General features: G+C 38.0%; 1 protein-coding gene across 3 annotated transcripts in view; it reads left to right on the forward strand.

Moving 5' to 3' along the window:
- Positions 1-21,017, forward strand: part of LOC129777657 (E3 ubiquitin-protein ligase MIB2) — a 95,894-nt gene that overhangs the window by 66,202 nt on the left and 8,675 nt on the right. The window contains exons 3-5 of one of the 3 annotated variants that reach the window (XM_055784057.1): positions 8,166-8,505; positions 16,117-16,418; positions 16,484-17,138. In XM_055784057.1, coding sequence (XP_055640032.1) covers positions 8,166-8,505; positions 16,117-16,418; positions 16,484-17,138 — 1,297 coding nt within the window. Of the gene's footprint in view, positions 1-8,165; positions 8,506-15,713; positions 15,827-16,116; positions 16,419-16,483; positions 17,139-21,017 lie in introns of those variants that run through there. The other 2 variants (XM_055784059.1, XM_055784058.1) reach the window with 2 other exon arrangements.

Raw genomic sequence — 21,017 nt, forward strand, 5'->3', positions numbered from 1 at the left:
AATGATCAATATCAACTGTCTCCGCTGTCCGGTCTGCTGAACAATGGATGAACAGAAAGAATACCCTTACGCCTGAATGGCTACTACTGTGTAATTTACCATAATGTAATGGAACAGAAAACTTAACGCCTAAATGGCAACTACTAACTACTGTGTAATTCACAATTCATAGAAACATAAACATATGTACATGTACACGATTAAACCCGGCTCTGTTACAGCTAAATGCTAATGAGCCTAATAAATAAATGGGATAAAAAAAAAAAAGGAATAAATGAAAATAAAAAATAGGAGAAAAAACAGGGTGATAAGAAAAAAGAGATAAGGAATGGAAGAAAGAAGAAAAAAGATTGCGAATTACGAAGAGATAGATGAGGTATGTGATAGAAGTAAAAAGAGATATATGGAAAAAATTGGAATCTAACGAAAGAAATGGAATGTTTTGAAAGTTTCCAGAAATAATTTGGAAAACTCAATTCATTACATAATAAGCACAGCTGCTCATCTCGAACTTAAACCTCTCAGGCAACTCACCATTTGCGACCCTATTCTCGCAATCATTGTAAAAATACTGACGAGAAAAATGTTGGACGCCTCCCATACAGAATTAGTTTCACTGTTTTGACAGTGATAATTCCAATTCTCAACCTCAATTCTCACCTTTGGTAAATTTCAGTCATGAATTTATATTAAGGTGTAAACAGAAGACAGGTTGGAATTATTTTCAAAAAATATGATTCGAACTCACTGATAAATCCATGAAAAAGATAGAATTAAGATGTATCAAATAATGGAGAGTGAAGAGGGACAATGGGTTAAGTTAGATCCAATTCTTTAAAAGCAATTTAAGTACCATAAGTTTCAAATAATTGAGCGTGATTTTCCACAAAAGCAGCTGATTTCAATTGCGTGATTCCAGAGCATCCTTCCTGTCTGCAATTAACTTTTTTGTGGCGATGACACCAGACTGCCTGTTAGTTAAAACCAACACGCAACGTTTGATTAAAAATAGGAAAACAACGCATAGCTGGTAACGAAATGCACATTTAACATTCGATTCGCGAGCGTGTTCTTTGGTTTCCACGAATTTCACGATCTACTTCTGTGCAATCAAAATGTCATCAAATCAGCTGTTTCTATTTCCCTCTATGTGAACATATTCAAGAAATATAAAACCAAATAAGAACGAAATGTGCGGCTTCATATCCTCTCAGTACACGCGGATGGGAATCGATCAGAGCCGAAAATTCCCAGAATTCTGATGATGTCATTTACCCCACATTTCCTGACGCGACCGCCCTGGTGACCGATGATGGTGGGATTGAAGCTGCTGTCTGTTACATGTTTAGCACACATGTTTGAACTCTTTCGTTCGGTGCTGCACTGTTTGGTAGATCGTTAATAGGCCATCCCTTGGGATTGGGACAACCAATTTCTGAACCCGCCAAAGCTTGTTGTGAGGCAGCAACAAAGGAAACTTCGCGACCCGCATATGTCATTTGATGTGTGTACGAAGAGCGGCCGGGCATTTCCACAAAGCAGCATTTCCAACAACCAGACGACGGGGAGAGATTGTGTGACCTCTCTAAAAATAGTGATGAAAAATCTTATTTTTAACACATTCTAAAGGGCGCGTGCCATCGGAAATGTCTTCCGATTTTTTTTCCTCCGCTGCTTATGTCGCTCGTTCCAACACCGTATGTTATGCTCTACTCCCCTGGCACGAGAATAGCAGCGTGAGCGAAAGAAGAATTGACTGTGATTTTTATGTCAACCACATGTGCGAGACATGTAATCGTTATAATGTTTGGATAAGGCAGCACCACTCATGAACCTCGAAGCGCACTGGTAAATCCCAATGCATGTTAATATCCGCGGCAAGCCAAGGCAAGCCATGTTTGCTTGCGTGTGTGTGCATTGTGTGTGTGTTCGCGCGGCATATGGTTTTCTTTGTGTACATTTTTTTTTGATTTCAAATCCTCCAAGGAATAAAAAGCATACTTCGAAGCAAGAGACAAACCAAATCCCAGCCTTCAGTTGGTAGAATCACTATAACAAACCAACTGACTAAGGAAACGGAACAAGGATAGGAGGGGGTAACATGATAGACTTTTAAATTTGAGAGTATTATTTCCGTCTGGTTGTCGGTAAAATATTACCAATAAATGATTATTCATATCTCTGGGAAAATTCGAACTATATGCAAAACAAGTTAAAAAAGGTTGCGGGTGTGAGGCGCCTTCCGTCGCTGAAATGTAGAGAAAGAATTGAATGGAGTCCGCCAAAATTAGATTGAAGATTATTTAAGATAAATTGGAAGTGGTAGTATTTGTATATTTTTGGATTCTCCTTGTTCTGACTATTTCAAAAATTACGTATTTTGCTGATTCCATGAAATAAATTTGTAAGGTTGTTGGAGAAACGACCGCATAGTTGAAGTAGAATTACGCAAAACTTTCAATGATAATTGATCATTCATATATAATGGAAATCAATATAAAGTTATCCCTTATGCCTTTTTTACGAATGTTGCATAATTTGCCCTGAATGAAAACAAACCAATAATCTCATGTTTCATCACAGTCATTAATAACCTTTTTTTCCTATTAACCTCAACAAACAGCAACGTATCAAGTCGTTTGTAAATAAGAAATTCATCTGTACCATATCCTGAATTAAGGTAGTCTGAAAATCGTCGTCGATTTTGCGGGATATACCAATTCAGAAAAATTCGTAACGTTTGAATTGCTAAACCGATTTTCAATCTCATGGAAGCGAATAAAACATATTTTCCCTCGGAAAACTCTGAAGGAAATTTGAAAAATTCGGAAAATTCCCATATGTTCTACAATTACATAGTGCCAAATGTTGTTTGTCCATTTGATGTTTGTGCTAACGAAATTGATCTTTGTTCGAAACCGGAAATGGATCTTCAGGTGATAAAACACTCTCCTATATCTGCTTCTATCTATATGAATAAAAATGGATCGCCGAATGTGTTGATAAGAGCAAAACTCGAGGAACGAATTGTTCGATTTAGAGCTGTCGTTATTCTATCATATTTTATGTATCAAACATTTATTCCATGTAACGGAGAAACATGTTGAATGTAATTGAAAAGTCTTGAACGAGAATTGTGTCTGAAAATAATCTTATATTATAGTGACGAGTTTTAGTAGAAGTACTAGGAATTTCATAGTAAAAGGTAATTTTAAAGAGTCAATTAGAAGATTAATCAATGAACAGCTCTGCGATTGGACACATGAACGTGCGCTTAATAAGAAAACGTGAATGTTTGAAGATATTAATAACAAAAACATAAATTTTGGGCGGGACGAAGTTTGCCGGGTCAGCTAGTGAATGATAAATTTCCTGCAGAACACGCAAGTGAGTTCGGTTCGTTTTGCGGTCTCGTCTTTGTCCAGATATTATTTTCGATTCAGCACCACGCGGAATTTCCTCGTATATAGTAGGTTGGAGAAAAAGTAATCCATTATTTTTGGGTGAAATTCAAAACTATTTTTCATGTGCTTCGGATTGTCCGATTTGGGTCAAATATGCATCGTTTTGTTGCAAAATTTGCCATTCTAAAGGTGTGGTCATAATGTCTCTATCATAGAAGTCTTGGTCATTAGTGGCGATAAACCCTAGCAAAAGATTTTTACAATCTTCTCTTCATCCCAATTTCTTTTCACTTTGGAAATTAATATAAAAGCTCAACACACCACTCCATCAAGCCTAACAGTTGTTAGGTCGTTTTATTAACGAATGTGTCTCCGGTCATAATAATGAATTAAGTGAACCCCCTCTCAGATTACCATCTCTGAAGTTTTTTTTTAACTCAATAAAGATAATTGATTGCTGTTCTTAAAACACTTAATTCGTCATTCTAGACCAGCATTACAGTTATTTCAATACACTTACAAGAATCTCATTATTAAACCATTTTCAAAAAAGAAAACTATTTCAGATTCCTCGTAGAAAACTTGACACATTTTTGAATAGGATATTTATTATGAACGAAAATTTCAATATTCATTCATTCATTCTTATTTAAAAATGGTTTTATTTCTTTTCAAAGTTTCTATTAATTTTGTGTTAACTTACAGTTTCGGACAAAACATGAAGACTACTACAAGCAAAAAAAGAAAGTGACAAAATTTTAAGAAAAATTAATCCAATCCAGTACTTTAATCTATTAATTTTCATAATGTATTTGCATAGTTCGAAGAAATTTATAACATCTGTAGTTAAAACAATAGCCATTCATAAAAATGCGTTTTAAGCATACTTAACAACTAAAATGAGGCGATAAAAATTAAGATCGGTTTTAAAATTCATGGTAAAAAAATAAAAAAAAATATATACCGTGAAAAGCTTCTGGGGTTAGTACATGGTCGTGTAACCTTTGTTACGCATCCCTTCACGCACCCGGTTCGGCATGGATTCCACCAGCTTCTGGCACGTGGTGACCGGTATGGCGTACCAACAAGCTTGGACCCTATATCCCACAGTTACTGCTTATTCTTCGACTTCTCCGTATACACCGACCTTTTCACGATCTCCCATGGGTTCTCTATAGGGTTCACTGCGCTGGCCACTCCACGACTTTGCTATTCTGGAATCACTTTCTGACGGTCTTGGTGGTGTGCTTCGGATCGTTATCCTGCATTAACTGCTATATCAGGGGCATCTCCCACTCGGTGTGTGGCAGCATAACATCCGTTAGGATTTGGGCGTAGAGGTACTGATCCATGCTCTTATCCACCCAGTACAGGGGTCAACCCCGTACTAGGAGAAGCATCCCCACACTGCTTCTGTCCGTCAGAGCAAGCTCTGTTCTATGCTTGCTACGTGCATGTTCTGAAAATAGAAAATAAGGTTGACAGCCAACCGATGACATGCATCAACTGCTGAACAATCATGACTGAGAAAGATTTTCAGGTAGACACCCATATTTATTGATTCGTTTGATTCCAATCGTTTTCTTCCAAACAAGCTTCTGAGCTATTGGAACAAGTTTTTGGATCAGTGAGTAACAAACATAAACTTTTATCTTTCGAACATAGTGATTATCATATCACTTCGTTCTTCCCGGCTGTACAAACGTGGTATTAACGCTCAAAACCTAATATACCAAGCGTAACGTTTTCGTTTTCGAGCGCAATAAAACAAAAAATCGGAAACAATTTCTAAAAAGGAATAAATATACACTGGATTATTTACGTGTTTTTAACGCGATTTTCTTGAAATTACGCGATTTGGCACTGCCTAATCGTCGCCTCGTCGTAAAGAGAAATCCTGCGAATGTTGATAGTGATTATTGTGTTTAGCTGAGGAATCTCTGAGGGAACTTCAAACACTAACTCACGACGCGGATCACAACAAAATGGTGGAAGAGACTTTTAAAACATTTTTCTTGGATGGCGGTAAACAAGATTTACACTGGAAAACCCTAACACAAAAACAAAGAAATCCGCGGTTTGGACGGCCACACAATAAATGAACTTAATATATAATTTTTGTATAGGTACTTTATTATAAATATTCTCAATTTGGCTCGAGCTCACTGGTTTTCGTTGCGGCCGTTCGCTGCGTTGGTCGACTATGTTGGATCCTCGTTTATTGGGGCTGGCTTTAGCTGGACATTATACCTAACACTTGTTTCCGCGCAAATACATAAATAAATGAATAAATAGATGGATGAATAAATAAATAAATAAATAAGTAAATAAATAAATAACTGAGTAAATAAATGAATAAATATGTAAATAAATATATTTCTTTCCTACTACTATATAAATAAAATACAGGCAAACCAGGCATAAATGAATCGTACAAAACTGCACCAGCAGCTTTAAAAAATCATGTTCGGTACACATTTTGGAAGAACCTTTTTTTGTGCGGTAGATAGGGACCGCATAAAAAAAAGTTTTCCCCAAGAAAAAAACTCAAATCTACGCCGTTCACCGTTCAATTTCCTTTTGTTTCCCTGCTTTGTGATGGGACACCTTGCCTTTTCGATTGCGCATGGCTGATTTGTGCTTTTAGTTGCATGTCGAAACGTGTTGCTGTTAGGAATCATGTCATGCAAAAACTTAGAAAAACTTAGAGCATTTGATGAGAGGAGGGGAATGATTTCAGAAATGAATAATTGAGACGCAAATATGCTTATTTCGCACTGAAATGCATATAAACCATCGAAAAAAACTAAATGGACGATAACATCGTCAAATATGCTTTTTTTCATACACCACACAAAAAACGCACAATAAAACCGCACAAGAACAGAAAACCGCACAAAAAAAAATCGCACAAAAAAAATTCGCACAAAAAAAACCGCACAAAAACAGGTTTTATTGTAAACAAAACTAACTAACGAAAAAAATAACTCTTTGTGAAACATCAACCTGGGGGTCTGCAATTAACTGTTTATTTAGATATTTACAAAAATTGAACTTATACGTCAGCTTTTACTACTTCAAATAACTGCTGACACCCAATACTACATGTCTATTATTTTCATATGCGAAACTACGGAAGGTCAAACACAAATTGTGGACATCAACTGTTGGTTTCTCATATGACAAGACAACACAAACAAATATTTTACAATCGCGTAATTTCGATGCACGCAATTTGAACAGAATCAGAGCGGTGCTTTATTTTTCGTGGAATTGATGACAATTATGTTGAAGTTGAACAGCAAATTGCATAAATCTTCTGCTGTACAAATTATAAAATTGAATAAAATCATACTTATCAAATATCCAAATGATTTCAAGTCTTTTTTCGTGATTCGCTGCGTCACCCTGCCAAAGTGATATGTAATGATATATATATATATGGATCAGTGTCGTTCTAAATAATCACTGATAATTATCTGGTAATATTGATCATTGCCCGTGATTGACCATGACCGTGCGAGCTACGGCTTTATCATAAATACACATCGTTAATTGTGTCTACAAGAGTGAACAAACAAAAGTATGTACCAGGATGAAACTCAAACAGAACATAGCTTGGCGGATGAATTTAAGTCTTATGCAGTTCTGCCCCGTGTTTCATAATTCCATTGAGTCAAAACATCAATTCTCGGATTCATTTCAAATTCTAAGGAAGCGTGGTATGAAGCTTTATGTTTTGCTAAAAATAACATAACACAATGATTTTAAAAGTTAATCTATCGGATGAAAAATCAGTCGAGTGTTTCGGTACAAAAATCATTTTGAAAGCTCCCTCATTCAACCAACTTCCTTCAACCAAGAGGTAATCTGGTTAAAACCGACAAAATATGCATAAAGTAAAAGCTATTCATGTATTCATCCTTGGATTGTTTTGAAAGTACCTTTAAAATAATGCACCGACCATGTCAACCATTGTGGTGAAGTTGTTGTTTAAATGTGGTTTCAATGACACGACCGACGATTATTTCCTCTGCATTATGAGGAAAAACTATTGCTTTCTCGGGTTGACTTGCAGCCGATTCAATAAAATCGATGCATCAAATATGCACATTAGTTCAACATCGGCTCCGCTCTCTTCTAAAGCGGCTTAGGCAGTGACGTTGAATGAAAAAAAAAACATAAAAAGAAGGGATAGGAAGTGATGTTCTTTTTTATTTTTGTTTTGTTTTGCTTCATTGTATGGGCTACCATGCATTCGGGGGGTATATGGGAGGAAACATGCAAGGGTGCCGATGACGACGACGGCTATGATGCCACGAAGACTACGAAGAACGCGATGCATCATGGTACACCGCGTCGCTTGATTGTTGGAGGAAATGAATTCCCCAATCGCGCGCCGTTCGACATAGAGGATCCTCCTCCGTGTAGCAGACGAAGCTGGGCTAGGTTCATTTACTATATAGCGAGAATATTGTTGGCAGCAGCAGCAGCCGCCACCGCAGACGCCGCTAAAGAATTGACTTAAGGGAGAGATGTTAATCTAGTTTGTGCCGTAGAGCAAATCGGTCGCGCATCGCTGTAGCCATCATCCTCGTTGGCGGTCCTCGTCGCTATCAATCGCGGTTTCTGTGGATTTCTACCACCTCCATCTTGGATTTGTTTTGGTTCCCATATATTAGATTTTGTAAATTAATTTAATCCAAGTGAAAGTGTGACCATAATGTAACGGTGTTGCCTCTTTTCCTCGCTTCTCCACAGATGACGGTGAGGGACACGTTGGAACGTTGTGCGAAGTAGGACGTTCCGGATCGACGCACTCGCCGGAGAAAACAGTGGTAGTGAACTGGGACTCGGGTCATCGGACTAATTACCGAGTCGGCTATCAGAAGCAATACGATCTGATCGTGGTGGATAACGCCCAGATAGGTGTGAAGCACCCGAACATCATCTGCGACGGTTGCACCAAGCCGGGCATCGCGGGTATACGGTTTCGCTGTGCGGATTGCTCCAACTATGATTTATGTGCCACATGCTACGGGAATGATGTTCACGATTTAGAGCACTCGTTCATCCGCTACCAGACGGCAAACTCTGTCGGGTGAGTTGTGTATTTTGTTCTGTGTGTGACATTGCTAGATTCGTATTAGCGTTTTGATTACTGAGAGACAATAACGAGTCGAAACGTTCCAAATGAGGATCTGTGTTTGTCCCACAAATTAAAGGGCCATGGAGAAGTGCCAGTGAATTAGTTGTGAGTGCGTAATCAAGTGCTCCGAATGTCATGAAGACATCATTCAATCGTTGTCTTTTGAGACAGAAATATATTCATATCTCTCCTGTTTAGAATGCATTAAATGTATGGCTATCATTGTAGTAGCAGTCGACAGTATCCTTGGGTCGGTCGGGCAAACTGATATATATTTGATTTTTTGACACACTCTCGATCGCTGTTAGTTTGAAAATGAGTTTGCAAGACAACACAAAGATTTATTGAACACAATCAGATTCGTAGTATGAATATTAATGGGAGTACCAGTAAGTTTCTTCGTTTTTTTTTCGAAAATTAATGCTTTATTCTGCAAAAATTGTTACAAATTTAATGTTCAAAGTATTGCCCATCGCTAGCCACAACTTTTTCCCATCTCTCTGGCGATTCACGGATCCCTTTGCGGATCGGTGGCCGGTGATGACCTTGGCCGGTTTGTCGGCTAACCACGAATCGATCCAATTTTTGACATCATGAAAATTGGAGAAGTGCTGGTCATCCAGGCCATGTTGCATCGATCGAGAATGGTAGTAATCGGACGGAGCAATGTCTGGAGAATACGGCTGATAGGACCTCCCATTTCAGCGTTTCCAAGTATGTTTTGATCGGTTTCGCGACATGCGGTCGCGACATGCGGTTCGACGTCTCGTGGCGTACGGCACCCAAAGTCCTATCTTTCGGATCATTCCCATTGCTTTTAAACGATCGGATATGGTTTGCTGAGCTACTCCAAGTGTATCTGCAAGTTCTTGTTGCGTTTGTGACGGATCTTGATCGAGTAAAGTCTCCAATTCTTCATCCTCAAACCGCCAAAAAAGGTCCGGAATGTTCTTCGTCTTCCAAATCAAAAATACCTCTTAAACCGTGCAAACCACGTCTGACACGTTCGGTCAGATGGAGGAGCATGGTCACCATAAACTTCCACCAGAATGCGATGACTTTCCGCAGCTTTTTTCTTCATATTGAAGTAATGATGTAACACTCCCCGCAAAAACATTCTCGATGATACGATATATTCGAAGTGGCAAAAAACTATGTTGTTCACGCTTTAACTTTTTGACATATGAAAAAGACGCACAATGGCAGTAGCTTTCCAACGAATGTCTGGAAATTTGATTCACTGGAATAATAATCAAGTTACGCTATCTGTTGTAAAACTGAAGGAACTTACCGGTCGTCCTAATAAATATCTATTTTTGTTAATATTATTTTTTGTTGAGTTATTATCTAAGTAAACAACAGAAGGAAACATAAGGTTCCTCGAAATTCACGATAAAATCGAAATTTTTTTTTCAATGCCAAATGACTTGAAATGCATAAAACGTCGAGATCTAGTGTCATCTCGAAAAAAAAAACGGCGATCTTTGGGACTTAGCGTGAGAGGCACTGAAGGTATGGAAAAAATATTATTATCGAATTTAAAGAGCCGACCATATACATTTTGTTTATTGGCTAAAAAAAATGACCTGTGCAAAATTTCAGCTCAATCGGACATGATTTATGGGGTGCCCCAAAGCACTCAAAGTTTCGATTTTTTGGTCATTCTGGCTAAGTCTCGAAAAGTCGATTTTCGGCCAAAAATTTTCTTTCGAGATGACACCAGATCTCGACGTTTTATGCATTTATAAGTCATTTGGCATCGAAAAAAAAATTACGATTTTTGAAATTTCCTTCAAAGATTTTCGTGGAAAAAATAAATCATAGCTTTGAGAGCTTCGAGGCACCCCTAAATCATGTCCGATTGAGCTGAAATTTTACACAGGTCTTTTTTTGGGCCAATAAACTATATGTACATGGACGGTTTTTGAAATTTGACATGACCATTTTTGCTGCCACCCTAACCTACATACTCGTATCTAGTTTGTTATCCAGGCTCTCGATTGCTGCCATTTATCGTAGGGTATCATCTTGATCTTCTCCTGTAGGAGTTTTGAATCACTGTGACCATTAGTTTGATCTATTGTGGTTTACTTCAGAATGATATATGGCGATAGCCGCTCTGGAATCCTTTCCCTGGAAATCCGAAGTCTTCGTTGTATCAACACATATACTCGTAGTAGTTTCAGCTTCTACAAAACTCTTTCATTTCACAAAAGTCGGAAGACCATGGTTGATTGAACTGCTTATTTACCAGTTCAAAACATAATCGAGAGCTTATGGAGAGTAGCCGTATAAAGAATGGGCTAACAGGCAGTATTCGAGCTTTAAGAAGTTTAAACGAGCATATAAGCTACATATGCAAGCGAGATACAACATTCCACATGCCGTAACTTCGTCGAAAGCACGCTGAATAAGTTGTTTTGATTGTTTGAGAACTGAGAATGACCAACGGATTAAAAAACTTGTTTTAACTCATGCGGAATTGCTGTTTATTTTATGAAGGAGTGTTAGTTTTTCATGTAAACATTGCGGATGCATCTGGACTTGACTTTCGTCGAACCAGTTCTGAATGATTACTAGAAGCCCCTCGCCAAACTGATTGGCATTCCTTAGAATCCGCAGACATCTTCGACACTTTTGGAAATTTGCGAAATCAAAACGGAAGGATAACAATGGGTTGCCCGCGGAAATGTTTCTGGGCAACGAGGTTGTGAATTCAACTGCAGAAAAATGTAGATTGCTTGCAACTCACTTCTAAAGCGCGCTCAAAGACACGATTCCATCAGGATACCAAATCTTGGACGCTTGTAGAGATACACTAAGAGATGTGTGCCATCTGGGAAACTTCGAGATCACACCGAATCAAGTGAAATTCGTCATAAGTAAATTGAAATGTTCAATATCTAGTCCTGATGGAATACCTATCTACATCATTAAAAAATGTTGTGATGAGTTGGTTTTTCCACTCACGGCCATCTTTAACCCCTTCCCGTATTATTCAATGCGTCACACATCAAGTGATTTCACTACTCTGCTGAGCGTTCTAGCGCCCTATGTTATGCAAGTACACCACGAGTGAGACTCGATATTGTACGGGAAAAGGTTAATGTTTCATGAGGACAACGCTGCTTTCCCACAAGCTGGAAGACGTCAATCATGTTTAAAAAAGGGGATCGACAGAATGTTGAGAACTACAGAGGTATAACTTCGCTTTGTGACTGTTCCAAGGTTTTTGAAATTCTTATGAACGAAATAACCTAGTTCTGTTCGCCTCTTTTTGTATAAAAATGTTGATGCTGGTGTTCAAGTCGACACCGTCTACACAGACTTCAAATCAGCCTTCGATAGAGTTGACCATGGGATGCCGTTGGAACGATTAGGGAGGTGTCTCCGCGGATATTATCATCTGGTTTATACCATACCTTTTAAATCGTAGATTCACTGTTAGAATTGGGTCGGTAACTTCGGAATAATTCTCGAACCTATCTAGCGTGCCACAAGGGAGCAATATGAGTCCCTTGCTATTTTCAATATTCATTGATGAGCTCTCTGTCATACTGCCACCTGGCAATCGACTGTTTTACGCAGACGAAGTCAAAATCTACATGCTCATTAGGAGCATTGAGGACTGTTACGCTTTACAACGGCTGCTGAATCGTTCCACTGAATGGTGTACACGGAACATGCTAACACTAAGTACTCATAGATCCAACGTTATCACATTCCATCGCAAGCCCAATCCGTTGAAATATGATTACGCAATTGACGGACAGTCACTCGATCATGTCTCAAGTTCGTGATCTTGGCATCATCCTAGACTCAGCATTCACCTATCGATTACACTACAACGGTATTATTTCTAAAGATAACCGTTGGGATTTATCTTTAAAATATCCCGAGAGTTCAACGACCCACTTTGCTTCCGGTATCTATAACGCACTCTGGTCCGATCGATTCTGGAATTTAATTCCCTAGTTTGGTGCCCATACCGATCATAATGGACCGCTAGAGTCGAAGCAATACAGAGGAAGTTCGTTGGATATACCCTCCGACGTCTTCTGTGGCGAGATCCGATGAACCTTCCCCAAAACGAAGCTCGATGCAGATTGCTGGAACTGCAGACACTGGAGAAGAGAAGTAGTATTGATCAAACTGTGTTTGTTTCAAAAATTTTCAATGCTGACGCACCGGAATTATTAGAACAATTTAACATCGACGCTCCTGAACGATTGCTTCGCTAGCGGAACTTTCTGTTTCTTGAGCCCCGAAATACTTCATGTCGTCAAGTTTCAATGAAGTCTTTTTTCAATTTGATTTCGGCTCTACTGCGTCCGCATTCAAACAGACTCACAGAACTGAATAGGATGAACCACTGACAACGGCGATAACAATGGACAAGGGTCCAGTTCAGTTTATTTTTTTTATGATCTGACCACAATTGACGCCTATTATTTATTTATTTTTTTATGTTTGTTGTGTTCAAAATATGTTGCTTTTTATATTCATACTAGCTGACCCGGCAAATTTCGTCCCACCCAAAATTTATTTTTTGTTATCAATACCTTCAACCATTCACGTTTTCTTGCTAAGTGAACGTTTATGGGTCCAATCGCAGAACTGATCATTGATTGATCTTCTAATCGACTCTATAAATTACCTTTTTTTATAAAATTCCTTCTACCAAACTCGTCATTAAAATATCAGAATATTTTCAGACACAATTCTCGTTTAAGATTTTTCAATCACTTGCATACATCAAGAAGATATAAGAGATCTGTTCAAAGAGTATCGCGACTTTCGAATTTACGCGGAAAAAATTTCAATTGTCATGTTTGGTTGGAATATATACAATATGTGTAATATTTATATATAATATTATAAATATGTGTAATATTTTTATGGGACCCCCTCTCCATTACGAAGGAGGGAGTAGTGTCATACTATCATGGAAACATTTCTCGTACCCAAAAATCCTCACATCCCAAATTTGGCTCCATTTGCTTGATTAGTTCTCAAGTTATGCAGAAGTTTGTGTTTCATTTGTATGGCAGCCCCCTTTCCCTTAGAAAGGGAGTAGGTTTGTCGAACCACAATAGAAATATTTTTTGCTCCCTAAAACCTCCATATATAAAATTTGGTTCCATTTGCATGATTAGTTGTTGAGTTATGCAGAAATTTGTGTTTCATTTGTATGGCCCTTCAGATAGGGAGGAGGAGTGTCAAACCGTCATAGAAACATTTATTGCCCTCTGAAACCGTCATATGCCAATTTTTTTTCCATTTGCTTGATTAGTTCGTATGGCAGCCTCCCCTTAGAGAGGTGGGAGGAGTGTTGAATCACCTTAGAAACGTTTTTCGTCCCCTAAAAACTCCGCATGCCAGATGTAGTTCCGTTTACTTGATTAGTTCTTGAATTATGCAGAAATTTATGCTTCATTTGTATGGCAGCCATGACAGGCTTTTTTGGTACTCGAAAATCTTCCAAGGGGGGAGTGAAGGAAATTTTGGAAACCGATTTTTTTTTCGATGCCAAAGGACTTAAAAATGCATAAAATGTCGAGATCTGGTGTCATCTCGAACAAAACAGTTTTGCCTGAAAAACGACCTTCTGAGACTTAGCCTATGTGGCAATGAAGGTATGGAAAAAAATAATCTACGAATTTAGAAAACCGCCATTTTGTTTATTGGCCCAAAAAAATGACCTGTGCAAAGCTTCAGTTCAATCGAAAAGGTTTTAGGGGTGCCTTAAAGCACTCAAAGTTTAGATTTTTTGGCACTCAGGCTAAGTCCCAAAAGGTCGATTTTCGGCCAACATTTTTTTCAAGATGACACTAGATCTCGACGTTTCATGCATTTTTAAGTCATTTGGCATCGAAAAAAAAATCGATTTTCCAAATTTCCTTTACTGCCCCTTGGAAGATTTTCCAGTATAAAAAAATCAGAACTTTTAGGCACTCCTGAATCATGTCCGATTGAGCTGAAATTTTGCACAGATCATTTTTTTTTTGGGCCAATTACCAAATGTACACGGTCGGGTTTTGAAATTTGACATGGCCATTTTCGCTGCCACCCTAATATATATACAGACAAACCTTTTTTTGTGCGGACCGCACAAAAAAAGGCGCATAAAAAAATCGTACAAAACTTCACCAGTAGCTTTAAAAAATCGTGTTCGGTACACAATTTGAAAAAAACTTTTTTGTACGGTAGATGAACCGCATAAAAAAAGTTTCTCCCAAGAAAATAACTCAAATCCACGCTGTTCACCGTTCGATTTCCTTTTGTTTCCCTGCTTTGCGATGGGACAGTTTGCCTTTTCGGTTGCGCGTGGCTGTGTTGTGCTATTAGTTTCATGTCGGATGATTTGAGAAGTGGATAATTTAGACGCAAATATGCTTTATTCGCACTGAAATGCATATAAATCATCGAAAAAAACTAAATGGACCATAACTTCGTCAAATATGCTTCTTTTCATATACCGCACAATACAAGTTTTCCTGTAGATATGTTCTGCATATGAATGAGAAGATATGGGGTTTTTAGGCCTTCTCTTTTTGTCTTTTCCCAATCTTAATTCATTAAGACCCATAACCTAACATAAAAGCGAGTGACTTTGTTATCTCATGTCACTTGCGGTGCAAAGTATGACGGAACACGCTGCCGTGCCATATTTATCAATTATAGCGATGAATCATTGTCCTTGATCACCACGGTGATCTTCCGTTCCTATTGAATATCCTAAATAAACCTGACGCAGCGCTGTGAACTATTGATTTACTGCAACTCTGAAATCATCATTATGTTGGAACCTGGATTGTCCGTTCAATTGCTAAAAGAGACTTGTTTCATTGAGTGTACAATCAAATCTTAATTTGAATGTGTTCGAATGCTATTTCCTAGAAGATTCGATATGGAATTATTGAATTAGTTCGACTGTTAACTATAAAATTGTCTTCCTACTGGCGTGGCGCATGAGATATTCAACCATTCAACAGCTCCTTATTTCCCACAAATCACACTCGGATGATGGGACCTCTACCTAAATCATTTCAATGTCACTCTCGGCGACGTCTGAATGAGATGTTTATTGTGTAATAATGTTAAGCTTCAACCGCGCACATTGCCGCCGCTACACATCCGAGAGCGTGTGTTTTTATTCGTGGAATTTCCCTTTGTGAATCAGCAGCAGCAGCTCCGTTGGAACCTGCGCCCGTTTACATTTATTTTATTTTGATGAATATTCGTTTCGGAGCCGTTGGAAAAGAAAGTTCAGGTAAGCGAGTGACGGACACACAGTGGTAAACGATCCCTTGTTTCCATTAATTCCAATCACTTTTCGGAGGTATCTGCAGGCATGAAATGAAATGCTTTGCGGTTCATTTCGGTTTCGCACTGTTGCGCATTTTAGTTGTTCCCCGTTGCTATAAGCACTTGATGGCTCCGGGAAGGATTTTCTCGCTCAAAATCGTTACCGTGAACTAGTGATTTCTAAAATAAATAAAACCAGCGCTGTGGATGTTCGTTTGCAGTTTTTTTTAACGCTTGCATTTTATAACATTGCAGTGTTCGCGTCCCGCCGCGGAAGGGAGCAATCAAGACACAGCTGAAAGGTATCTTCGTTGGTGCACGTGTCGTACGGGGACCAGACTGGGAATGGAATAACCAGGACGGTGGGCCGAGCAAGACTGGACGTGTTATGGAAATTCGAGGTTGGGACAACGAATCGTGTCGAAGCGTAGCAAACGTGTCCTGGGCTTCCGGATCGACGAACGTATACAGGTTAGGACATAAGGGAAACGTGGATCTGCGATACGTACAGCCAGCCGTTGGAGGATATTACTACAAAGATCACATGCCTGTGTTAGGTATATTTAGAAATCTTCGTGTATTCTGTAAAGTCGATGTTATAGTTTTTCTTGTCATCTTTTAGGTCAACCAGAGGAGCAGCAGCCGGTGTCACCGCCGATTCGCTCGCATTTCAATGTCGGTGACCGTGTTCAGGTAGCCATCCCGGAAGAAAGGCTCATGGGACTACAACAGGGACATGGAGGCTGGAATCCTCGGATGGCGGAATACCTCTCGAAGATTGGCATTGTACACCGGATCACGGACAAGGGTGACATCCGAGTGCAGTACGAGGGGTGTGCGAACCGTTGGACGTTTCATCCGGCAGCCCTCATCAAAATCTATAGTTTTAATGTAGGGGACATTGTTACCTTTATCACGGATGCGGCGAAAATGCAGCAGCTGCAGAAGGGCCACGGCGAGTGGGTTGAAACGATGCACAACGTGTTGGGGAAATCGGGAAAGGTCATCAAGATTTATGGCGATGGTGATCTGAGAGTCCAACAGCTGGATGATGAACTGGCGTGGACGGTGAATCCCAAATGCGTGAAACTGGAACGATCGCTGATATCGCAGGCAACGGCGACGGAACGATCGAACAGTATGATGGACTTGAGCAATCAGCGCACGAATGAGCACCACATTACGCCACTTTCGGGGTTATCCGGAACGTCGGCAGCTGATAGGCTTGTGCGGGAGGCTGCCCAAGGAAATATGGATTTTGTTCAGAACTATCTTAGGTGAGTGGAATTCGAAGTGCTGTAAGAGTTTTTGTTTTTTGATTCTAACTTTTTTTTCAAAAAAAAGCACTGGTTATTGCTTGCTGCTTATTTTATTTATCGGTCCCTTAGTTTACGGGTGCAGTCATTTTATTCCATTCGAATTTTTTAATAATTTTTTCACAATATTCAAAAATCTTGACGTGTAATATAGCATGCCTCTGGAAGTGATATTGTGTTGGCGTCTTCTTCATTCAATGTAGTTTGTAGATCGAAACCGGCAATTATGTTTGCGTTTTCTGGTAGTATTTTACAGTAGCTCTGGATTGTGAAACATTTCGTTGGGTTCGTCGAACAAACTATTGTCGGATGTAGACATATTGGTCATTTAAGCAATTTCACATACATGAAATCTCCAAAAAATAATAAAACTACTTTTTGAAAAAGGCCAAGAATTTTTTTCTTAATTTTTTTGCAAAAGGAAATTTTTATAAAAAAATTAGCTGACCCGGCAAACTTCGCCTCGCCCAAAATTTATTTTTCGTTGTCACATCCACGTTTTCTTATTAAGCGCACGTTAATAGGTTCAATCGCAAAAATATTCATTGATTGATCTTTTAATCTACCCTTGAAAATTACCTTTTAATATTAAATTCCTAAAGAAAAAAAGTCAGAAAACACATTTCTCACATGAAAAAAAAAAAAAAAAAAAATATATATATATATATATATATATATATATGTATGTATATATATATATGTATGTATATATATATATGTATGTATATATATATATGTATGTATATATATATATGTATGTATATATATATATGTATGTATATATATATATGTATGTATATATATGTATGTATATATATGTATGTATATATATGTATGTATATATATGTATGTATATATATATATATATGTATGTATATATATGTATGTATATATATATATGTATGTATATATATGTATGTATATATATATATATATATATATATATATATATATATATATATATATATATATATATATATATATATATTTATATATATATATTCAAGCAAAATCTTCTCGGGTAATGCAACAATTTGTGTTTTATTTGTATGGCAGCCCCCCCTTTGAGTGGGGGAAGGACTGTCTAACCATCATAGAAACATTTATTGCACCCTAAAACTTTCACATGCCAACTTTGGTTTCGTTTGCTTGGTTAATTTCCGAGTAATGTAGAAATTTGTGTTTCATTTGTATGGCAGCCCCCCCTTAGAGAGGGGGAGGGGTCTCAAAATATCACGAAAACCTTCCCCGGCCCCAAAAACCCCTACATACCAATTTTCATGTCGATCGGTTCAGTAGTTTCCGAGTCTATAAGAATCAGACAGACAGACGGACATCACTCCATTTATATATATATATATATATATATATATATATATATATATATATATATATATATATATATATAGATATATATATATATATATATATATATATATATATATATATATATATATATATATAGATATATATATATATATATATATATATATATGTGTATATATACATAGATGAAAGACGATATAGGAGTATGTTTTATCACATGTTTAAAAATCCATTTCCACTTTCGCACGAAGATCAATTTCGTTAGCGCCAACAACAAATGGACTAATAACGCTTGTCAATATGTAATTGTAGAACATATGCGAATTGAATTTTTCGAACTTTTTCATTTTTTTTTCAGAGTTTTCCGAAAATTTTCAATTGTCATGTTTGGTTGGAATATGTATATGTGTATTATGAATATGTGTATTATTTTTTTGGGACTTCCTCTACATTCCAGAGGAAGGAGGGGTGTCATACCATCATAGAAACATTTCTCGTACCCAAAAGTTATACAGAAGTTTGTGTTTTATTTGTATGGCAGCTACCCCTTAGCGAGAGGGAAGAAATGTCTATTCATCATAGAAACATTTCGTGCCCCCTAAAACCTTCACATGCCAAATTTGGCTCCGTTTACTTGATTAGTTTTCGAGTTATACGGAAATTTGTGTTTCATTTGTATGGCAGCCCCCACTTAGAGAGTGGGAGGAGTGTCTATCCACCATAGAAATATTTATTGCACCCTAAAACCTTTACATGCTAACTTTGGTTCTGTTTGCTTGATTAGTTCTTGAGCTATGTAGATATTTATGCTTCATTAGTTTCGCAGACCAGGAGTGTCTAACCACCATAGAAACATTTTATAAACCCTAAAACCTTCACATGTTAACTTTGGTTTCATTTGCTTGACTAATTTCCGAGTAATGTAGAAATTTGTGTATCATTTGTATGGCAGCCCCCCCTTAGAGAGTGGGACGAGTGTCTAGCTACTATAGAAACATTTATTGCACCCTGAAACCTTCACATGCCAACTTTGGTTTCGTTTGCTTGACTAATTTCTGACTAATGCCGAAATTTGTGTTTCATTTGTATGGCAGCCCCCCCTTTAATGAGGGGTGTCTAACTACTATAGAAACATTTATTGCCCCTTAAAACCTCCACATGCCAAATCTGGTTTCGTTTGTTTGACTAATTCCCGAGTAATGCAGAAATTTGTGTTTCATTTGTATGGCAGCTCCCTCTTAGGGGGGGGAGAGGAGTGTCTAACTACCATAGAAACATTTAATGCACCCTAAAACCTTCACATGCCAACTTTGGTTTCGTTTGCTTGACTAATTTCCGAGTAATGTAGAAATTTGTGTTTCATTTGTATGGCAGCCCCCCCTTAGAGAGGGGGGAAGAGTATCTAACTACAATAGAAACATTTAATGTACCCTAAAACCTTCACTTGCCAACGTTGGTTTCGTTTGCTTGTCTAATTTCTGAGTAATACAGAAATTTGTGTTTCATTTGTATGGCAGCCCCCCCCTTAGAGAGGGGGAGGGGTCTCAAACTATCACGAAAACCTTCCCCGGCCCCAAAAACCCCCTACATACCAATTTTCATGTTGATCGGTTCAGTAGTTTCCGAGCGTATAAGAATCAGACAGACAGACAGAAATCCATTTTTATATATATAAAAAATACAATTTTTTCAAAATTCGGTTCTTAAATTTGATACGGTATTTCTAAAACGACATACCGCACACACATTTTTGTTGTTCTGTATATGTGTCTAAATGAATTTATGATCTTTGATTTGTTGATTTTAGATTTTAGGAGATGTTCTAAAATTTAATGTTCACACAGATCGATTTTATAATATTCGTGGCGGTTGTAGAGAAACTCTCTTGTCGGCACTCTTAGGTTTTTCTAAATATATCTCTCCGACGTCGTGATTGGAGGTCGATAAAGAGTTTGCTCGATGATTAAATAAATATGTCGCCATGAAACTGGCGAGAGGTTTTTAGAGGAATTATTTTGGTAACCTTCTTCAGGTCTCGTAAATATATCTCTCCGACTTCACGAGTGCTCGATGATTAACAAAATTTTGGTTACCTTCTTAGGTTTCCCAAAGTAAGGATTGAAGTTCGATAAAAATGACGCCCTATAAATAATATATTGTATAGCCGGTCAAATTAATTTACAGGTTTAACATCTCAGGTTGACTAAAAATTATCTCTGCCGCGTGTTGTAACATAGAAGATATACGGAATTTTATTTTGTCGAGTGGTCGATAGTTCGTGTTTACATAATCACATCACTTACCATAGTGAATCCTGATTCTTACCTTATCCCACTAACAACTATCTCTCCCATGGTATTCGCTAGGGAACCATGCTATAGAGGCGACCCTTCTGGCCTTCGGGCGGCGAATATCATACTAACATTCCTTCCCTTCCTCTGGTGACTGTAAGGACGTGGCCGGCGTCGTTATTGACCATTTGAAGCTCGAATCACCGAAAATTACACAACGAGA

The sequence above is a fragment of the Toxorhynchites rutilus genome, chromosome 3 (assembly GCF_029784135.1).
Source record: "Toxorhynchites rutilus septentrionalis strain SRP chromosome 3, ASM2978413v1, whole genome shotgun sequence".
NCBI lineage: Eukaryota > Metazoa > Arthropoda > Insecta > Diptera > Culicidae > Toxorhynchites > Toxorhynchites rutilus.